Genomic DNA, 22,946 nt, shown 5'->3' with positions numbered 1-22,946 from the left:
GAATTATAACAAGATCCCAATCGTCCTGAAAGTTTCCCCAATTTTCAAACAGACCAAACAACATCAGAACAAACAGCAAGAGCAAAAGCAAGAAACCAGATATAAATGGGATGAAGTCAAAGAATTAAGGGCTGGATACACATTGTGGGAATTACGGAGTAGAAGCCGATACATTCATTCGGGGAGATCACCAAGAGAGAACCCAAATCTGAACTCGTTAATATATCCGGTTGAACACATGCCAATGAGTTGAGTGCGGACTATGATATATTAATTACTCCACACACACCAATTCTCCAATATGAGACATTCTAACATAACTCTCATATGCATCTAAATACGTTACCATACGCATTAGAACAATCGCACCTTTAGCAAAATGTAACATCGCCATATATAAAGAGACTAGCAGACTTTCTATTTGATGAGCAAGTAAAAAACAATCTGCTTACCACCAAACTCATTTGATCGCTCATGTCAAGAATGTGATAAGGCCCGAATAATACTTGATTAAGTTTTGCACATCACGTCGGACGTGATTAAGTTCTGAAATTAGAACTGGTCTATGCATTTGTATGTCATATCATATCTCAATACATAGATTGAGAACAAGTATAAAATCCACACCACAATACAACATGCTGGCATCAACAGAGTTACTAGAATTGTTACTTGCAACATGGAGAGAGTTATTGCATGCAAAACCCCACAACTAGGCTTTTACACTTCTTTTTTCGGCTAGTATGCTTTTTCAAGTGAGTTTTGGCATTCTTAGATAAAAAAAAAATCAGAATTTTTAATGGGGTGTATGGGTGTGTTCCCATCTGATACAATATTCTGTGCACCTGTGATCTATGTGTCATGTGAGGGGCGTATGTATGCATCTAGCACATCCAATAATTTTGGGATTCTAATTATTTCTTTGTTTTCAATTGAAATTGAAAGTTTATGAGTTTCTTTCGATTAAAGTTTTTGAAATTGGAAGTCCCCGAATCACTGCAAGTCATGTCTACGTCGCTTTTCGATGAATCTCTTCCTTCATCCTTAAAGCTAGTCCACTATTCGGTCTTCTTCTTTTTTCCCCGGCGTGAGGCAGCAGTCCTAGTAGCGTAGTCATGCCTTACTTTCATAGATTAAAGACCCTAGCGATATCACATGCAAAACAACGCAACTATGCCTTATTCTTTATTTTTATTTATTTTGATTAGTTAATACTAACATAATTTATAGAGAAAAGTGTTTGCCTTTGCCGATCTGCTGCAAGCCAAGTAACATATAACATCTTAAATAAGTCATAGCACCAACATGTCCGCACGTTGGTAGGGCTGGACCAACAGTATTGTCGTGGAAGACTTATGTAAGGCTAAGTTTCGCAGTGCAAGACCCGCAAGCACCAAGTCAAGTCTTGAGGTCTATGTCGTTATGTTATACGACAACTTGGGTCTATATTGATCTTTTTGTGTTTCTTTCGGAGAAACGTAAATTCTAACAGAACTTTAACGAAATGGACGTTCTCTCTCCATGTAGCGATTTTACAAAAATATCAATTTAATAAAAACTTTGATCGAACAAATATAATAACAAAATCAAGGGCCTTGTAAGTTAAACAAAATGAGTGTCATGAAATTTCAGGTTAATAGCTTCTACTCAAGTATTCAAAAATTAGAGTCTCATGCCACCCCAAATCGCTCTCCACTGGACTCGATTAAGTTTGCCTATTCTCGGAACCTAAACTGTTAATAAAGTCGGGTGAGCATTGGGCAGAGCCACTGCTCAATAAGTGACAATTACCCCACCATAAAATCAAGCAAAAAAGAGTGCAGCTTTAGAAACTAAAGTGTGCATCCATATGCATCAAGACAATTGAATTCAATGCATTTCCCATGTTTCAAGCATAATGCATGTATTCCAACAGTCATAAGGTATGCACCATATCATAAACCATGCAACATAGTATTAGCAGCATATTCATACTGATTCAATTGCCTATGTAAAGAAAACTCTATGGTCACGCGTCGTCAGGTGACGAGGCTCAAATATCATATTGACTATGATTTTACCTCAAAGATCAAATCGGTTGTGATTAAGCCTCAAAATGGAACCAGTCCATGCACATGTATGTCATATCCTGTCTCAATACGTTGGCTCCCAAGAAGTATCAAATCCATATCTCAATACAACGTGCTGGCATCAAAAAAGTTACTAGGATTGTTACTTGAAAAGAGGCTTCTGTACCTTTTATTTTTTGGTAATATGAAGTGGGTTTTGGCATTCTTAGAGCACACAAATAGAATTTACAAAGGGGGTGTATGGGTGTATTCCCATCTCATACGATATAATGCGCACCCGTGATTTACGTGCCGTGTGAGAAACGGATGCATGAATCCAGCATAGCTAATAATTTCAGAGGATCTAATCATCGCTTTGGTCTTCGACTGCAATCGAAAATTTACATGTTTTTTTCAATTGAAATTTGTGAAATTGAAAGTCCACGAATAAGTCCAACTCGAGTCAACTTTTAGAACTTTTCCAGTTAACGTTTATCACTTTTCCATTAATCTCTTGCTTCATCCTTAGACTAGTCATGCCTCACTTCCTTGATTGAAGTTGACGAGAGAGGTGTTCGCCTTTGCCCACCGCTATAAGCCAATAACATTTCCCCTCAGCCATATCAGTGGAAAACCCGCAAGACCCGCAAGCACCAAGTCCAAGTCTTGAGGGCCTTGTCCTCATTTTCCCAGATCCCTTTTGTCCACATTTTTATGTGTCCATATTTATCTAATTTGCATTCATTTATTTTTTGATAATGAAATATCTTGTTCTACAAATATCGCTTTGGAGTATAGAATGTCCGAAGAACAAGATCCCAATTGTCCAGAAAATTTCCCAAAGCTTCAAACAGACCAAACGACATCAGAAGAAACAACAAGAACAAAAGCAAGAAACCATATATTAACGGGATGCATGCCTGATTCTGCCATTAAACAAAATGTCCATTATGGACGTTTTAGAATAAACTCATATTTCCTAGGGATGTATGTAGATAAAGAAATGACGAAAATTTCCTAACAGAAAAATAAAATTAAATCACCAGTCAATTATCCCAAGGATCTTTTGTAGGTCGAAGGAACACGCTCTTCAATTATATCTTCATCAAAGCACGATACAATCAAAGAATTAAGGGCTAGTTACACATTGTTGGAAGCACGGAGCAAAAGCTAATACATTCATTTGGGGAGATCACCATGAGAGAACCCAAATTCGAATCCGTCAACATATCTTGTTGAACTCACATTTATTCAAAAACTTAAGCTAATAAATTATGTGCCAACTAAGATATATTAATTATTCTACACATACTAATTCTCTGACGTGAGACGTATTCTAATATAACTCGTTTGTGCATCTAAATACATTACCATATGCATTAGAACAATCGCACCTTTAGCAAAATGTAACATCGCCACATATAAAAGAGACTAGCAAACTTTCTATTTGATGGTTTAGTCAAAAACAGTCTCTTTACCACCAAATTCATTTGATCGCTCATGTCAAGAATGCGGCCATGATTAAGTTCAGAAACAAAATCGGTCTTTGCATTTGTACGTCATTTCATGTCTAAACACATAGATTGATGATGAGAATAAAATCCACACCACAATACAGCATGCCGGCATCAACAGAGTTACTAGGATTGTTATTTGCAACATGGAGAGAGTTATTGCATGCAAAACCACGCGATTAGACTTTTACAAATTTTTTTTTTGGCTAGTATACTTTATCAAGTGAGTTTTGGCATTCTTAAATAAAAAAGAAAATCAGAATTTTTAAAGGGGTATATGGATGTGTTCCCATTAGGTACGATATCCTGTGCACATGTGATCTATGTGTCATGTGAGGGACGCATGTATGCATCTAGCGCATCTAATAATTCCGAAATTCTAATTATCTTTTTGATTGTCAATTGAAATCGAATGTTTAAATATTTCTTTCTATTAAAGTTTGTGAAATTGGAAGTCCCCCAATAACTCCAAGTCATGTCAACGTCACTTTTCGATTAATCTCCTCCTTCATCCTTAAAGCTAGTCCCCTATTCTCTCTTTGTTTTTTGTCCCGGTGTGCCTCACTTTCATAGATTGAAGTTGAAACAGAGGCGTTTGCCTTAGCCCACTGCTATAAACTGATAACATCAACTTCCTTCAGTCACATCACCCTGGAAAGTCTGCAAGACCCGCAAGACCCGCAAGCACTGAGTTTAAGTCTTGAGGTCCATGTCCTCATTCTGGCAGATCCTTTTTCTCCAGATTTTTATGTGTCCATACTCATCTGGTTGCATCTATTTCTTTCTTTCATAAGCAAGTATCGTGTATTTTTGTTTTTCGCAATCCCAAATTGTCCTACGAATGTCCCAGTTGAGCATATAATGTCCCAAAACGCAGTATAACACGATCCCAATTGTCCTAGAAATGTCGCAAGGTTTCAAGAGACCACACAACACCAGAACAAACGGCAAAAGCAAGAAACTAGATATTTAAGGGGATGTTTGCCTAATTCTGCCATTACACAGAATATTTATAATGGATTTTTTTGTATTAAATCATATTTCTTCTGCACTGTGCATCTGAGGGGTGTATTTAGACGAAGAAATGATGAAAATGTGCAAGAGGAAAAATAACTTCAGCAGTCGATATCCCGAGTATCTCTTTTAGCTAGAAAGAACAAGGTCTCAAATGATCTCTTCATCAAAGGATGATGCAATTAAGGACTTAAGGGCTGGATACACATTATTATGAAACCATGTCCTCCTTCCTTTTATAACAAATGTCAGAAGTTTCAAGTTTATGTGGCACGAGGACCTTATAATTAGTAAAATTTTACGTGATGAATTAACAAGTATCAATCAAAACATATTGTTGTTTAATCAGTAACGCGGTGGAAACGGATCGTAACTTTGCAATTAAGTTGGGAGCTGTAGAAACGATAGAAAAATAAAACGAGGAATAATAAAAGGACACGAGAAATTTTACATGGTTCGATCTGAATGTCGGAACCTACATTCACGGAGAGAACTGATAAATAATTCACTAATAAATTTAAGAATTATAGAATTATAATCACTAATGCTTAAATATTTTTCAATCCTAATATACGCCCAGTACCCACAGTATTTAATATCTCAACTCGATGGACTCTCTTTCTCTTTACGCACAAATATCTCCGAACTCACGCCTCTCTTCTGGAGCTCTCTTCTCGGCTTGCGATCTTCTCCACGTCCGCTGCTCCCCCTTTACAGGAGAATGGACGTAGAAATGAGACCAATGCGCCCTCGTGCAATTAATGATGGCATGTACGGATGACCATCATGCAGCGCCACAAGAAAAAATGACCATAGCTTCTATCTTCCCTCCTCCTTCTTTTAATAACAAAAGGACAAAGAAAGCCCACAAAAGTTGACCAAAAATAGAGAGAAAGAGGACGGCAGCGCTCACTTCTTCCTCTATGGGAATGCATTCACATCATGTGCATGCATTTAAGAAGAAGAAGAAAAATGGACGTGGAGGCATGCACATAAACCCATGTGCAGAATATTTGTCCATCTTCATTTAATGCTCCACGATCGGCGCTATTTCCGTTGAATGCTCCGCGAATGTTCTTTTTTTTTTTAGCGTTGACGGAAAATATTTTCTTTAAAAAATATTTTTCGAAAGTCTTTTCCACATAATTTTCGTGTTCGACAATATTTTGAAAAATATTTTCCCCGAGGTGCAGACCGACGGCTGGGGGCCGGCGCAACGGCTTTGTCGGCTTTTGTGAAGAAGAGAAGAAGCTCGAAAATGATTTCCATTTTGAAGAAGCGGAAATCGTTTTCCATAAACTTATATTTTGTGAGGAGGGAAGAAAATATTTTCCCACGGAAACGTTTCCCCTCCGAACACGAAAACCCGAAAATATTTTCGGGAGAATATTTTCGCCAAACGAACGAGCCTTAGAGTACTAATAAACATTGAGCGTGTGGATTGAGTATTATGTACGGACTCAAATTCAAGACATAATTTAACACATATGACTTATTAAGAAAGCTCTCTCTAACTTGACATAGTAAAATATTACTCTTGGAACATGACCATTATAATTTGATGCGCACCTCAAAAAATTTTAAAATGTAAAAGTATTGATAGATGGAATCATGTATAACATCAAAAGTTGCGAGCAACCAGCACTAATTCAAATACACAACACCACGTCTATCGTCCTTTTAAATCTTAGCATAGTCTTATTCTTAGATTTATATCAACATTCTAACACCCATGCTTAAAAGTTAACATAATAAAAAAACTTAACAACATTTTAGAGTTATAAACGTTAATGTGTCGAATTACGAACTTTTTTTCGGTTAAATTTACCAACTGCTTTTTGAGTTATTTACCACCATGTCTTGGGCGAGAGGGAGAGCACGAGCACGAGAGGGTGTTAGATTGAAGAAGTGAACGCGATTGAGGTGAAGAGACGAAAAGACAAAATGAAGATTAGGGTTTTTCAATTATAGTTTGTTATTATTTTAAAATTTGGGCCGGTGCAGATCTCTTCGGAATTTATCATCTGTAGCCCAATAGCCAGGATCGTCCAGGGAAACGCAACCTAAAAAACAGTCCGTGCTGATTGGGATGGTATGGTATTTTTGATGTCTCGAAATTGAGAAAGGAAACATAATCTTAGGAAAGGAATCCATTGAACATTGAAGGGCCCTATGCCATTATTTCATGTCCTGATTTTGTATTACCCTCAACAAGCAATTAGCAGCAAAAGCATAAATAGGACGTAAATGGAACTTGCTAACATAATTTCACATCTTTAACAAGCAAAACATCATGAGCATAAGAACACAAAGTACTGCTAAATTGTTGAGCAATACTAAATTACAAAATGACATGATTTGCACTCCCCATGCCGTTCTGGTGATGGCCTGCTCGGACAAGCTTGAAATTGAATAAAACAAAAAATTGGCTACTAGTCAAAAGGAGAAACAAGCCAACTACTAAGACGATTCTGCTTGAACAAGAAAACAAGAACTTCACGAGATCAATGACGCATTGGACTGATTGATGTGGAGAACAGGCCTGTTACGCTCTTCTCAGTCCCCTCCTCAACTCAGCTGCCTTCACTGCGACAATCACGTACACCATGTCTGCTTTACGATCCACGTAGCCGAAGTAGGCGCGTCTCCAATTCTTCTTGTACACCAAACCGCCAACAACTCCCCAAAACCCAATTGCAAACCCGAACATTATGACGAGGTAGAACATCACCCTTTCAAGCTTACCTTCTTCATTGGCATCTTCTTCTGGCGCTTGAGGGGCCTCCGCACTGGGGCATTTCTTTTGTAGAGGATCGCCACAAAGTAGAGTATTGTCGGTATAAATAGAAGGATCATCAAGGGTCTGGATTTGATTTCCTCTGGGAATTGGCCCCGCGAAGTTGTTGTGAGACAAGTTTAGTTTGCTCAGTGATGTGAATGCAGAAAAGCTTTGCGGGATTGTTCTTGAAAGGTGATTGTTCGAAAGATCTAGTGACTCGAGCGATTTCATGTCTCCAATCATAGTCGGGATGCCTCCAGAAAGAAAGTTGCGCGATATGTTCCTAATATAGAGTCGGGGAGAACTGGCACGGGCAGTGATTTGAACATCTCATCTACAAGAGCCAGTTCCCGACTGATTACCAATTCCTCAAAATTCTTGAACTTCACCTTTTCCTGCAGCATTTCATTGCAGAACTCAGGTTCATGGACTTCTTGTAAGCTGAAGACTTCACAAAATAGAGCTGTCCCCATGTCAAGTATCTGAAAAACTGGGCTAATTGACGATATATAATCTGTCTGATGGTTCGTGACAAGGTGAGTTGCCTCGTAGATAAGGTCTGTCCACAATGCTCACAAAATCCATTTCCAGAAAAGTGGCCCCTATTACCGAGTCTGATTCAAGGCACTCCTTAGACAGACAATGGTGTGAATGAAATTCCAAAAGGTCCTTCTCGAGCAAGTTCAAAATTTCTTTGGTGTCAAATGAAAAATTATCATTTTGACTAAGATATAGTGGTTCAACTTTGTCAAGAAGCTTTACAAGCTCATATTTCATGGATGTGCTCTTCAAAACTTCCAAACTAATCTCCTCCACTTCTAAAAGAGGAAATTGGGTACATGGGAAGTCCGACAGGCCTGCAACATAAGTATCATCTTCCCAAAAGACAGCCTTTGGCTCTATGAGATACTGTCTACTTGTGTCTCCAAATTTAGTAACCACTTCTTGAGCCTCCAAAGTATAGTTCACTGACAAGCCCAGCTTGGGTGCACCCTGTTGGTAAAACTATAGTGATAAGTACCTATTCTGAGTGAAACTTTGTCATCAAGATCCATTTGCTAGCAAATCACCAAATGCCTTACAGTCTTGGACCAAAATCTTGTTTAAATCTGACGACTGTTTGGTGAAACAATAGAAAGCAACCAGCGGTCATGGTGTTGTGGCTGCCAATGGTTGTCCTAGCAAATTTCTAAATGCAGACTTGGATGATAGTTGTGACTTTGCCTTCTTGCAGACAATCAAATGCCCAATCATCAATAAAGGGATGGACTATGGTCATTTGGGAGGGTCTAACATTCATAAACTGGTTCAATATTTTTCATGTAGAAAGAGAAACATGTTGCAATATGTAACCACAAGGTTTCACTCATCAAAGATTGATTCAAAATGGATTTCCTTCATTAATCAGACTTGCCACTTTTCTCCAGTTTTCTTAAATTATCTACCAGTCAAAACTAATGCTTGCAGTTTGAAGAACGAAGTTCAGCTTAAATGCACCAAAGTTCCAGAGGAACAATAAAATGGAAGGATCTTACGAATTAAGTTGAGCCTGGAATTTACCTCATTGTTTTCAATTTCAAGAACTTCAGAGAAGATGCCTACTGCTTCTTCCTCAAGTAAGTGAGCATTCTCCTGAGGATGACAATGAACAAAAATAGGACTCTGGCATCACACTTCCGGCATATTCACTGTAATTTTCTAACGATATTCAGCATGCCAAGCAATTAGCCAGCTCCGGTGTCTCTAGCTGGAATACTGCAATGCCTTGTGCGCCCTTTTCATTGATGAAACTTTCGCTAATCTGATGGTTGCAGTAACATAGCATCAGGAACACAAACACAAGCTTTTCTAGAGTTTTGAAAAGATAAGAAACAAAAAATTCCTCAGGCACCGGTTCATACTTTGGGAAATTCATCTTCCGTAGCTGCAGTCTTAATAGTTGAACAGCAGTCCAACCTTTCCTTCACTTCAGGGCTTAGCTCTCCTTCTTTCTGCAAGTAAGCATGAACAATCCCCTTGATGGGACTCGACTAGGCAATACTAACTACCAAGAACTCTGCTAATTTGCATGCCAAAAGAAGATACAACGAAAGGTGCCAGCGCGACTAAGCTTTTCCTCGCCCATCATAATTTCCAAAATTTTCATTTTCCAACCAAAACGAGAAGGAACGTTGAACGAGGGAGTACCAAAACCAACAGCCAGAAATACAAATGAATTGTCAATTTGAAACCGACAAGTCAAACTACTACGCCTCACGGAGGATGAACTGTATTCATGTTTACATAAGTTCAGAGCTAATCCTGGCACAAAATCTAAACAGACAACGCTTTAGAGGGCAGGATCGCACCAAATTCAAACTGAAATCAACAGGTTGAAGCGAGAGCTCGATCTTCAGTTTTTCCCAATCACACGTCAAACTCAAACTCCTATCAGGTCGCTCAACACTACCAGCTTCACTCTCACACAACTAACCAAAACTGGCGAAGCATCACGAGCGAGATCACCGATTACTTCAAGCATAAAACCCCAGCCGAAAAGTCACACATACCTCGATGCTTCCATTTCCGCAACCTTCGCCGCCTCCGGCGTCGACGAACCGAGGAACGACGTCGGTCAGGAACCTCAAGGGAGCGGGTCCGATCTCTAGCCTGCCGAGCTCGAGGGAGGCTTCGATCGCGGAGAGGGAGCCGAAGCAGAGGAGGTCCTGCCCTGAGGCGAGAGGGGAAGCCGAAGGGAGGCAAGGGACCGGAAGGTCCAAGAAGGCTAGGGTTTGGGTTGGAGAAGGTGGCGGAGGAGGAGGATGTCCGACGCTGAAGTAGTCGACGTTGAGGAAGCGAGTTCGCATCTCGTTCAACGGATGGTTCTGAAGAGAGATTTTTGAATTTGGCGCTTCTCCTCTGAGGGCCGGGGCGGGGCGGGCGGGGAGGGGGGGGGGGGGAGCCGGTGGTGGTGGTCCGTTATAAAGGAGAAGGCGAGCGCGAGTTGGCCGAGTTGCAACGGTGAGTCAGCCGAGTGGCTCAACGGGTTACTGGGGGCGATTCTTAGCTTTACTTCTTACTTTTATATGTAACTTTCACTTCAATTAAAAGGTAATAAACATTATGCGACTTTACAAGGCAGTTTTTAAAATATTTTAAAAGGTTTCGAGCGCTTCAAATCGAATAAAAGAGAAAACATGAGTTTGGCAAGATTAAAGAAAAACGAAGAGTTAAAAGTAGAAGTCATTTCACGTGTGTGGTGGCTAGCACGTGTCGCCCCCAGGGTTTACCTCCCGGCTGTCGGCCGTGCAGGGGTTCCCTGGGTCATCAAAAAAAAAAGAGTAGAAGTCATTTTAGATTAATTCGGGCAATTAAAAAAAAAATCTTAAAGGGTCAATTTAATTTTTTAAATTTACTTAAGACTGACTTTTACCAATTTAGTTTTAAAACATTTTAATGATTTTATGTTTTTTCTTCTTTTCTTTTTTCTTTTCTTTTTTTGCTTTTTATTCCTATAAAAATATTTTAGTCATTTACGCTATTCAACTATTTATAATTTTGATTACCTTATAAGAGTGAGTTCTTACATTAATTACTATTTTAGTCATTTCAGTCTGTTATGTCAAATCTTTTCTCTTTTTTTTTTTATATAAATTGCCATTCAATACCTCAATATGGGCTTGAATATTTTCGTCCCAATTAAAAAAGAATGAAGTCGAAACTTTAAGTTACAATCAATTCACTTTTTGTGAACGCATTCAGCATTTCCTTGTATGCGTATTGACATAATGGAAAGTGTACCATGTTATATAAGGTAAATATAATCCTATAGATAAGTTATTTGTGATATGATCTCACAAATAAAAGGAGAATTGGAGCAAACTGCACGTGGAGCGCTTATACGTAGCTTGTGGTCATTGAATTAATCTACTGATTTGTATTCCTAAAGCGGGCTTTTCAGCAAAGACAATCATTTACACAGTGATGCATCTGCATCATTTTCATCATCATCCAAGCTCTGCCTTCTTCAAAATATCAGCAACTTTCGCTCAACGTCTAATAGAAAGAAAAAAGCTACAGGAAGTTTTCGCTGCTCAACCGCAGTGATCTACTCTTAACGCTCCTTAAAATCAGCTAAACTGACCAAAAGCATATTGTTTGGGGTCGTTCATAAACTAACAGCGGATAAAAGACAGGTCCTTCTGATATAAGGTATAGGAGTCAAAAAAATTGGTGTTCGAATTAGTCTGCACTCACAGAATGAAAGAAAGAAACAGCTACTTCTATCTGTGTCCATCGGATATATACAGTGACAGTATACACAAGACTATGTACTCTGCTTCCTCAAAGGGCCCTTGATGTGAATGCAACCCGCCTACAGTGCTCCAGGAAGCCCATAAATATCCATTGCCCGGTAAACAACACAATGCGACATACACTTCATGAATACTCAGTGATCTCCTGCAATATAAGCATAACTGAGCATTCAGTATATTGGCATACAAGCTAAACCGTATTAACTGCTCTATAATGTTTTCTTAATTTGTCCAAGGCAAGCTACATTGGGTGAGTTCATTGGCCTTAATAGATCTTTGCCAAAGCGAGGAATGGGTACAGTGAAGCAAGATGATGCATCAGCATTGAGTAGTATTTGACAGTAACTTGAAGGTCAACATCAATAATTGAACAATATTGAGGTTAAACATGGATAGCAATGCAGGAAAATACATGATGATCATTCAATATATTATATGGGATTGGGGACTGTAACAATAACGGCAGCTGGGCCTTAGCCAATAAGTAGGCTCAGTGACAAGGATCCTCTTTACATGTTACGTAACAAGATATCAACAGAAAAAAACAGGTGAAAGGAATAAGAAAAAGAAAACATGATTTGAAGATTCCAATTAACATGTCATCAAGCACCTAAGCCCTCCACAGGTACTCAGAACCACATTAAACACCCCCGCTGACTTATATAGAATCAGATCCTGCAAAAATGTTCAACTCTATCCCCTGCCTGAATATAAAAGGGTTTAGTTCCCAATCTCCCATTACTTCGCAATAGTCCCTTCTCCACAAATCAACAGTATATCCAGGAACAAGTCAAGCACAAGATGCATAATTATCAGATCCCATCTAGAAATCTATCTACATATATATAAGGATAAAAAGATCATCAAGCACTTCCCATTCGTTTAATGAGATTTCCGAATTGCAACAGAATACAGGGCTCGTTCTTCTCCAGTTCTAAGTGATCTCATTTCTCATAGTCAATCTACACGATGGTCATATTCATTAAAAGGCGCTTGATGCAATCTTATATGGAGAAATGAGGGACAAACGTTAGCCCAGTCTCCAAACTAGTTTTGACAATTCACCTCGTGTAAATGGTTAAAATGCCACAACAGTGCCCCAAGGGTAGCTCACTTTAGAATGGATTTCTATGACAACTAGAACATATGAAATTATACGAATTAAAAAGCATACATTTCACCCACCATGCTTCCCCACAGCAAGATAAGAATCTAAACCGATCCCAGGTAAAGCAAAAGTGGAATTCAGATAGCGAAACTCCACTAAATTGAAAAGCATACATTTCACCCACCATATTTCCTAACTGCAACATAAGAATATAAACCGATCTAAAGCAAAAGCGAAAATCGATAGCAAACCGCACCGAACCATTAACTTAATTCATGATTTTATTGAGCAAGTATAGAACAACAAAGAACGCAGGGTACTCCGTTCAACACACATTCCAATTCTCTGAGACTATCATAATCCACATATAACACAATCAGCCAATCCACACTATCAAACGCATACCAGAACAACAAAAACATCGAAGCCCTAACCTTTTGTTGAGGAAAACTCCTAATAATTTTGAAGTTGACAAAACCTTCCACATAATTATAAGTCTGATACTTATTCTGAACTAATTTATTCTAGGTATTTATATTCTGGAAACTCAGAAGGAAGTTATTCAGACTTTACAAGTTGTCAAGTATGTTATTGAAGACCCACATAATCTTAGTTCTGAAGATTCAGACGCTGAAATTATTCAGACGCTGAAATTACTTAGACGCAGAGATTATTCAGATGCAGACAAAGAAATTATTCAAACGCAGATGCAGAAGTTCTTCAGACGCAGACGCAGAATTCAGAACGAGACATAACATCTAGTGATCTGGTATGGATTTCACAGAAGGAAAGTTTTGATTGTCTCAATCTCAATCAAATTGATTGACAATCAAACATATCGACAAGAATGCATTACAATGGACAAAGCTCTACTTATAGAAACCAAGATTCTGATTGTATGGGCGACCAGAATCAGCGGGATTCAGAATTTGTCATCCAACGGCTACTCAATCCTTATTATACAAATCTGTCCAAAGTGAAGATTGGAAGATGATCCTCTGAATGCTGTCCAACGGCTAGTTTGGAAGTAGATGAGTATTTAAGGAGATCAACGAGCAGCAGAAGGAAGTACAGAATCAAGAATCATCAAGTCCAAAGTCTGAGCATACTCCAATCATTTCTCTTGTCGTTCTGAGCCAAACATTAAGATCTTGAGGGACACTTTGTAAGAGTGACTGTGTGAGATAGAGAGTCCTCTCATATACAAGAGTGTTAACACTCAGAAGTTGTAATTCCTCTTGATTACATAGTGAAATCCAGCCGGTAGGCTGTAAGCGTGGGAGAGTGGACGTAGGCTTGCTATAAGCCGAACCACTATAAACTTGTATGCAGATTCTCTATCCCTTATCTCTTACTTTACATTCTGCACATCAAGAGCACCATCTATATAATCTGTCTTGAATCTGAATTTTATTCAGACTCTTCTGTGATTTATTTTGTTTCCGCATAAATTATCAAAAATTGTTTAAGATCACCTATTCACCCCCTTCTAGGTGACCCTTGCTAGCTACATCAATTGGTATCAGAGCAGGTTGCTCATTTATTGAAGTGTCTTACTTATGAGCTAACGATCTATATGGCTAGCTATGGTGCTCCAGGGCTCATTGAAGGACAGAGCAACAACAGACCACCATATTTCGATGGCAAGGAATATAGTGTCTGGAAGGATAAGATGAAGGCATTCATAAAGTCAATTGATCACATGCAATGGGATGTCATCATCAGAGGAGTCAATCCAAGATCTTCTGATTCAAAAGAAAAGGCAGATGTAAGCATAGCAGCAGATCCTCCATTATCTCAAACTGAGATATCCACAAGAGAAACCTTATATTCCAAAGCAATTTATTCTCTCTATTGTGCTTTATCACCTATTGAATATAAAAAAATTGCTGCTTGTGAATCAGCTAAGGAAATCTGGGATACTCTCCTTGTTACTTATGAAGGAACAGATCGTGCCAAGGAAACTCAAATTAATCTTTTGCTTGGTCAATATGAATCCTTCAAAATGAAGCCTGGAGAATCAATTGCTGATTTGTATGATAGGTTTACTGATATAGTAAACGGTCTTGCTTATCAAGGACAACCAGTTCCAGATGCAATGAAAGTCAACAAACTTCTGAGAGGACTGACAAATCAGTGGGATAACATCAAAACATCTCTTCGAGAGACACAAAGGATCAAGCCTCTATCAGTGAATGAGTTAATTGGAACTCTTCAATCATATGAGACTGAGAAACGGAATGAGGAGAATGAATCCAGAGGTAATAAGTCAATTGCTTTGAAGACTAACATTGATTCTGATGCAGATTCTGAAGATGAAGATGTTGACGATGAAGAACTAGCTCTCTTTATAAAGAAGTATAAGAAAATGAAGATCAAAGGAAGAAACCTCAAAGGTAAGAAGCCTTTTGAGAAGAAGAAGTCTTTCTATGAAACAGAGAGATCAAAGGATGTTATATGCTTTCACTGTAAGAAACGTGGACATATTAAGCCAAATTGTCTACTTCTGAAAAAGAAGACCAAGTTTGAGAAAGCAAAGAAGGCCTTAAAAGTAGAAACCTGGAGTGATACAGAATGCGAAGACAGTGATGAAGATATCTCAAATTTCTGTCTAATGGCTAAGTCAGACTCAGACTCAGATTTAGATTTAGATTCTGATCCTAAAGTGGAGATTGAGGTTACCACAAAGAGAAAAAGGAAGTGGTACCTAGACAGTGGATGCTCTAGACATATGACAGGAGATCCAAGTATATTCGTTGATCTACACAATCTGAATGGTGGAAAAGTTTCCTTTGGAGGAAATACCAAAGGAAAAATCGTTGGCAAAGGAACAGTTGAAATTGGAGAACTTACAATCAATGATGTCTCTTTGGTGAAAGGACTCAACTACAACTTAATAAGCATAAGCCAACTATGTGATACAGGTTTCAGAATCAATTTTCAAGAAGATACATGCTCAGGGACAAGTAAAGATTCTTCTCAAACATTTACAGGAAGAAGACATGACAATATCTATCTTCTAGATGTCAATCCAAACTCCACTCATTGCTTGATCTCAATCAAAGAGGATGAAGATCTATGGCATAGAAGATTTGGACATATCAGTATGAAACAAATCTCAAAGATCTCAAACAAGAAACTGGTTCGAGGTCTACCAGATTTGAAATACAAGAAAACAGAGTTATGCAATGCCTGCACTCTAGGAAAACAAGTAAGAAGTTCTTTTAAGTCTATACATCATGTTTCCACTAATCGTGCTTTGCAGCTTCTTCATATGGATCTATTTGGACCAACCAGAACACAAAGTATTGGTGGTAAGAAATATTGTTTAGTTATTGTTGATGACTTCACAAGATTTACTTGGGTGTTCTTCCTTACTCATAAAAATGAAGCATTTTCATATTTTTCAAAATTTGCAAAAAGAGTTCAGAATGAAAAGGGCTATTCCATTTCTTGCATTAAAACTGATCATGGGGGAGAATTTGAAAATCAAAGTTTTTCAGATTTTTGTGAGGAAAATGGCTTTCAACACAATTTTTCTACTCCTTATACACCATAACAAAATGGTGTTGTGGAGAGGAAAAATCGTTCTTTGCAAGAAATGGCAAGAACTCTGTTGATTGAAAGCAAAATTCCTTTTCATTTCTGGGCAGATGCAGTTTTTACAGCATGTTATATCATTAATAGAGCTTTTCTCAGACCCATTCTTGAGAAAACCCCCTATGAGATTTACAAATGTAGAAAGCCCAACATTTCATATTTTCGTGTGTTTGGTTGTAAATGCTTTATTCTCAAAAATCCAAATGATCGCCCTGGTAAGTTTGATGAGAAAGCAGATGAAGGATTTTTCCTTGGATATTCTACTTCAAGTAAAGCATACAGAGTTTTCAACAAGAACTCTCAGACTGTGGAAGAATCAATGAATGTAAGGTTTGAAGAAAACATTCAGACTCACAGAGATGAATCTGAACTATCTCCCAACATTCAAGAGTTTTCAGAAGATCATCAACAATTAGTATCAGAAGGAAAAGAAGGAAAAGAAGATACAATACAGACTCAACCAGAAAGTTCAGAGTCTGCAGATATTCACAAAGAAAGATTTGACAAAAACTGGAAACATAAATCCAGTCATCCGAAGAACCTCATCATTGGAGAAATAGAAGATGGTATCAAGACTAGATCCAAACACAAGGAGAACATCACCAACTTGACATTAATATCAGAAATAGAACCAAAAGAAGTTGGTGAAGCTTTATCAGATGAAAGCTGGATCGATGCTATGCAGGAGGAACTTCAGCAGTTCAGAATCAATAAAGTATGGGAGCTTGTGCCAAGACCCAAAAATCATCCAGTAATTGGAACAAAATGGGTATTCAGAAACAAACTGGATGATAAAGGAAAAGTTATAAGAAACAAAGCAAGACTGGTTGCAAAAGGCTATTCTCAAGAAGAAGGCATAGACTATGATGAAACATATACACCAGTTGCAAGGTTAGAAGCCATTCGGCTACTATTAGCTTATGCTTGTTTCCATAACTTTAAATTGTTTCAGATGGACGTGAAAAGTGCCTTTCTGAATGGATTTATCAAAGAAGAAGTATATGTGGAACAACCACCTGGTTTCGAAGAACCAAGGAAGACTGATTATGTCTACAGACTCAAAAAGGCTCTTTACGGTCTGAAACAAACACCCAGAGCTTGGTACGAAAGGTTAAGTAACTTCCTTCTGCAAAATGATTTCACCAAAGGTAAGGTTGATACAACTTTATTTATTAAGAGAAAGGGTAAGGATTTTCTACTTGTTCAAATTTATGTTGATGATATAATCTTTGGATCCTCTAACGAATTGCTTTGCAAGGAATTCTCAAAGAATATGCAGAATGAGTTCGAGATGAGTATGATGGGAGAACTAACATTCTTTCTTGGCCTTCAAGTGAAACAAACCAAAGATGGTACATTCATCTGTCAAGAGAAGTATGCAAAGGAGATTATCAAGAAGTTTGGATTACAGAATTGCAAGAAGACAAACATCCCCATGTCTCATTCATCCAAACTGGACAAAGATGAAAATGGTAAAAAGGTTGATCATAAGGTATATAGAAGCATGATAAGTTCATTATTGTATCTAACTGCATCTAGACCTGACATTCTATTTAGTGTCTGTATGTGTGCAAGATTTCAATCAGACCCAAGGGAATCTCATTTTTCTGCAGTAAAGAGAATACTCAAATACATTGGAACTTATCCAATGTTAGGGCTTTGGTATTCCAAATATTCAGATTTTACTCTTACTGGATATTCTGATGCTGATTTAGCTGGATGTAAAGTGGACAGGAAAAGTACTTCAGGTACATGTCAACTGCTTGGGAATATGTTGGTATCCTAGTACTCAAAGAAGCAAAATACAGTTGCACTTTCTACAGCAGAAGCAGAATATGTAGCATTGGAAAGTTGCTGTGCACAGATTCTGTGGATGAAGCAGCAATTACAAGACTTTGCTATTAAAGATTCAAGTGTTCCAATCAAATGTGACAACACAAGTGCAATCAACTTGACAAAGAACCTCATTCTTCATTCTCGAGCTAAGCATATTGAAATCAAGCATCACTTTATTCGAGATCATGTTCAAAATGGTGATGTGAATATTCAATTCATTGATTCTAAGAATCAATTAGCTGATATATTTACAAAACCTCTTGATAAATCTTCATTTGAATTCATAAGAAACAAACTATGCATCACTTATCCATTTTCTTGAAGTGTTTGATAGACAAGAATTTTTCAGACTCAAATATTCTGAGTCTGAACATTTTTCAGACTCACAAAGAAAGGTACATTCCTTATTCAAATTTTGGCGGGTATATTTTTGGCATTTTTGGCAGGATATTTTTATAATTGTTACTTTTGGAAGCAAATCAGGTATGTATTCTAATTTATCTGATAAATTGTGCTTAATATATTGTTATGATATCATCATGTTTGGTTAAGCTTCAAAGAGTATATTTTCTTCCCACTTGCTTGGGATATCTTTTTATTTTCTAAAAGTAACTTTTCCTTCCAAAACTTATCCACCTCCTTTATAAACCCGTCCTCTTCTTTTCAAAACCCTATCAGTACGATCTTTTACTCTCAAAACCCTTCCGATATTCAGAGACTCTCCTCTTCTTCCTCCAAAGATCGAAACTTTCCTCTCCAAAAGTGATCATAATGCCGTTCAAGATGGTGGCCCGTAGAAGATCTTCACGTATTCTCGACCAAGACTCAAAGTCTACAGCACCGGCGGAATATTTGGAGGTTTCAGACTCAGAATCCGACCATCATGAAGACCCTTCTGAAGCGACACCTCCTCAGCGATCGTCACCACCGAAATCGTCCGGTAAAACAAATTTTCGTTTTCGAAGTATCAAGCTTGTATGGAATGCTTATCGGCGGTTAAAGAGAAGCAATGCCTCTGAATCGGTTCTGCGCGACTATCTTAAAGACAATAATTTACTCTCTGAAGAACATCTCGCTGAAACCTACTCTCAGTTTTGTAGTAAAACTGACAATGTTCTAGCCAGCTCTACCCCAAAAGAATCTTCTTCCAAAAAGGGCAAAGAAAAGGTTGGAGAAACTTCCACTCCTTCTGAAAAGAAATCTGTTCATAGAAGCCCTAAGTCCACAAATGCCTCGAAATTTGTTGTTCTTGATGATGATGCACGATTTTTTGAGACTTTTGAGATAAAGGTGGGAATAGCATCTGGTTTGCCTGGAACAGGAGGTTTGTTCAGAAGCACTGCGCATCACATGTGCTACAAGTTGTTACTTGCTAGAGGGGTAATGAACAATAGGACTGTGGATTTCGAATACCTGGAGAAGGCTGGCATTTCTGTAAAGCACCTGTTTGAGAAGTTAGGGATTTATGAATTTTGCCTTCAATCTGCCAATACTTATGCTGAATTAACTGCCTACTTTTATTCCAATCTTTCAATTCTGTCACCAAATTGGATTCAGTTTACTGTTGGTGACAAGAAGGTTGATTTAAAAGCGCATGAGTTGGCAAGGATAATTGGAGCCACACACTCCAATTTTACTCCGTTGGTAGTGAATCTTGAAGAAGCTTCACAGGTGGCTTCTGAAAATCCAAACTTTGCTCAAGGATCCAAGCGCCATCTCTCCTATTCTGACTTATCCAGACGATCTGTGATCTTGCATAAGATCATAATCAACTGTTTGAAGCCCAAAGATGCCTCAAAAACTGACTTTTCAAAATCAGAAGTCAAGCTCATTTGGGCTATCTTAAAAGGTCAATCCTTCTCTCTCCCTCATCTCATCATATTCCATATGTATAGGGCATTACAGAAGGATGCGGGTCATCTTCCATATGGTGCACTTATCACTAGAATATTCATGTTTTTAAGACTATCTATTCCTGATGAGTTGCGTGAAACCATGCTACCTCTTATGTTTGTTGGAGAAAGAATGCTCTCCAAAATGAAGAAATTTGAAGATGTAAGAGACAGAGTAAGAGGAAAAGAGGCTCAACAGTCGGTGGCTAAATCTGCTGGAAAGAAATTGGAGAAAGACAAAGAGCAAAAGAAAAGAACCAGTTCACCCAGCAAGCAGCCTGATTCTCCTACCCCACTAAAAGTGTACAGCAAGAAACGTAGAATTCTTCTGAATGATGAAAATGATGAAGCAGAAGTAGAACACTTTGAAACAGGAGGCCCAGAACATGTTCCTGAACCAGCTTTCAAGGTTTCAGAATCAATTCATGAAGAACATGTTTTTGAAGATCAAGCACCTGTTCAGGGGGAGATTCCACCAGAATCAGCCACATGGTACAATCAGTCTGAGGAAGCTAATGTCCAAGGTCAACCATCCGAAAATTAGAACATTCTTTCTATTCTGCTCGAGATTAAAGACAAGCAAGCTGCTCTAGAACAAAATATGCAGAATCTACATAAAATTGTTGAGGAAAACAACAAGGCTCAACAACTTCAGGCAGCAGCAGATAAAGCAGCATTAGAGGAAGCCATTACTATGTGCTCATTCAACATGGATAAGGCCATAGGTCAATGCAGTTCGAAGATTGAGGAGGCTGTCTCAATATTGGACAATTTTCAACTGATTTGTACTCCTAAAAAATAGCATGTTTTTCAACATTTCTCTCGAAATTGATTTTTTTCTTAATTGGTCTGTAATATATCTCACAATTATTGTTAGACTGGTTGATTACTTAATCTCAGTGACTTATTCTCTCAATTATTATCTTTTTGCTAATGACAAAAAGGGGGAGAAATTATGTGCAGATTTGCAGGTTATATACAAAGGAAGAGAAAGACACAGATATCAACAGAGTTTGCTCTTTCAATCTGTGCTTCATGAGCTTAATATGTTTATTTAATTTCATATCAATTTCAAAATAATTCAATCTGCAGGAAAGTTTTGTCACCATCAAAAAGGGGGAAATTGTTGAGGAAAACTCCTAATAATTTTGAAGTTGACAAAACCTTCCACATAATTATAAGTCTGATACTTATTCTGAACTAATTTATTCCAGGTATTTATATTCTGGAAACTCAGAAGGAAGTTATTCAGACTTTACAAGTTGTCAAGTATGTTATTGAAGACCCACATAATCTTAGTTCTGAAGATTCAGACGCTGAAATTATTCAGACGCTGAAATTACTCAGACGCAGAAATTATTCAGATGCAGACGAAGAAATTATTCAGACGCAGATGCAAAAGTTCTTCAGACGCAGACGCAGAATTTCTTCAGATGCAGAATTCAGAACGAGACATAACAGCTAGTGATCTGGTATGGATTTCACAGAAGGAAAGTTTTGATTGTTTCTATCTCAATCAAATTGATTGACAATCAAACATCTCGACAAGAATGCATTACAACGGACAAAGCTCTACTTATGGAAATCAAGATTCTGATTGAATAGGCGACCAGAATCAGCGGGATTCAGAATCTGTCATCCAACGGCTACTCAATCCTTATTATACAAATCTGTCCAGAGTGAAGATTGGAAGATGATCCTCTGAATGCTGTCCAACGGCTAGTTTGGAAGTAGAGGAGTATTTAAGGAGATCAACGAGCAGCAGAAGGAAGTACAGAATCAAGAATCATCAAGTCCAAAGTCTGAGCATATTCCAATCATTTCTCTTGTCGTTCTGAGCCAAACATTAAGATCTTGAGGGACACTTTGTAAGAGTGACTGTGTGAGATAGAGAGTCCTATCATACACAAGAGTGTTAACACTCAGAAGTTGTAATTCCTCTTGATTACATAGTGAAATCCAGCCGATAGGCCGTAAGCGTGGGAGAGTGGACGTAGGCTTGCTATAAGCCGAACCACTATAAACTTGTGTGCAGATTCTTTATCCCTTATCTCTTCCTTTACATTCTGCACATCAAGAGCACCGTCTATATAATCTGTCTTGAATCTGAATTTTATTCAGACTCTTCTGTGATTTATTTTGTTTCCGCATAAATTATCAAAAATTGTTTAAGATCACCTATTCACCCCCCTTTAGGTGACCCTTGCTAGCTACATCACCTTTCACCCCAAAGAAGAACACTCGGGAACATGTAGCAAAATCGAAGCTTTGTCGAACAGGCGCGAATAGGTATCCTTGGGTGATGGGGATAATATCGCCGGTGCCCTTGCACCAAGAGCCGCCGCCGACGACGGGAAACCGAGGAACGGAAAAGGTGACGGTGGCGAGGCTCGATCGCGCAGACCGGCGAAGGAAAAAGCCCTGCTCGGGCCCGTGATCCCGGCGGGAGCTGCGGCTGTCGGAGGAGGCAGCGGCAGCGGCGGCGGTGGAGCCGGAGGGGGGAGTCGCGAATTTCGGAGGCGGAGCGGCGAGGAGGAGAGGGAGAGGGAGAAGGAGATGCGAGCGTGAGAGAGGGCGATTGGGCGAGATAGGGCTATTTAGGGCTAAAACCGAAATGTTTATTTTAGTTCGGTTCGATCCGAACCGAACTGAAATAAACTGAATTGAAAAAAAAATTAGTTAATTTTGATTATCCGAACCGCAATCGAAATCGAACCGAAATGCATGAAATTTTTTATTTGGTTCGGTTCCGTTCATATCTCGATTCGATTTTTCGGTTCGGTTTTGACACTTCTAGCCAAACGGCAGGTGTTGAACATGGACAATTTTTTTAAAAAAAAATTCTTATTTTATCATTTTT

At 38.5% G+C, this 22,946-nt stretch overlaps 2 protein-coding genes across 2 annotated transcripts; both read right to left on the bottom strand.

Moving 5' to 3' along the window:
* Nucleotides 1-6,815: 6,815 nt before the first annotated feature.
* Nucleotides 6,816-7,834, bottom strand: LOC130135327 (receptor-like protein EIX1). Its single transcript, XM_056304159.1, has one exon. It carries the CDS (start codon nucleotides 7,596-7,598, stop codon nucleotides 7,122-7,124), a length of 477 nt encoding a protein of 158 aa, XP_056160134.1. The 5' UTR covers nucleotides 7,599-7,834; the 3' UTR covers nucleotides 6,816-7,121.
* Nucleotides 7,835-7,851: 17 nt separating this feature from the next.
* LOC130135326 (uncharacterized) lies at nucleotides 7,852-10,225 on the bottom strand. Its single transcript, XM_056304158.1, has 4 exons — nucleotides 9,905-10,225; nucleotides 9,257-9,346; nucleotides 8,916-9,156; nucleotides 7,852-8,348 (listed from the first exon to the last, which is right to left on the bottom strand). The coding sequence occupies exons 1-3, from the start codon at nucleotides 10,199-10,201 to the stop codon at nucleotides 9,064-9,066; spliced, it is 480 nt and encodes a 159-aa protein (XP_056160133.1). The 5' UTR covers nucleotides 10,202-10,225; the 3' UTR covers nucleotides 7,852-8,348; nucleotides 8,916-9,063.
* Nucleotides 10,226-22,946: the final 12,721 nt, after the last annotated feature.

This window comes from Syzygium oleosum, unplaced genomic scaffold, assembly GCF_021117445.2.
Source record: "Syzygium oleosum isolate NSW1041296 unplaced genomic scaffold, Sole_v2.1 Sole_v2.31, whole genome shotgun sequence".
In the NCBI taxonomy this organism is placed as follows: domain Eukaryota; kingdom Viridiplantae; phylum Streptophyta; class Magnoliopsida; order Myrtales; family Myrtaceae; genus Syzygium; species Syzygium oleosum.
The sequence above is the reverse complement of the archived record's forward strand: the minus strand, read 5'-3'. Positions and strand labels throughout refer to the sequence as shown.

Bases quoted from the DNA above. Each gene is read 5' to 3' on its own strand.
- LOC130135327 (XM_056304159.1), bottom strand. From the start codon at position 7,598: ATGATTGGAGACATGAAATCGCTCGAGTCACTAGATCTTTCGAACAAT.
- LOC130135326 (XM_056304158.1), bottom strand. From the start codon at position 10,201: ATGCGAACTCGCTTCCTCAACGTCGACTACTTCAGCGTCGGACATCCT. The intron at 9,347-9,904 runs GTATGTGTGACT...GCTTACTTGCAG, and splicing joins GCGGAAATGGAAGCATCGAG to AAAGAAGGAGAGCTAAGCCC. The intron at 9,157-9,256 runs GTATGAACCGGT...TGCAACCATCAG, and splicing joins CGGAAGATGAATTTCCCAAA to ATTAGCGAAAGTTTCATCAA.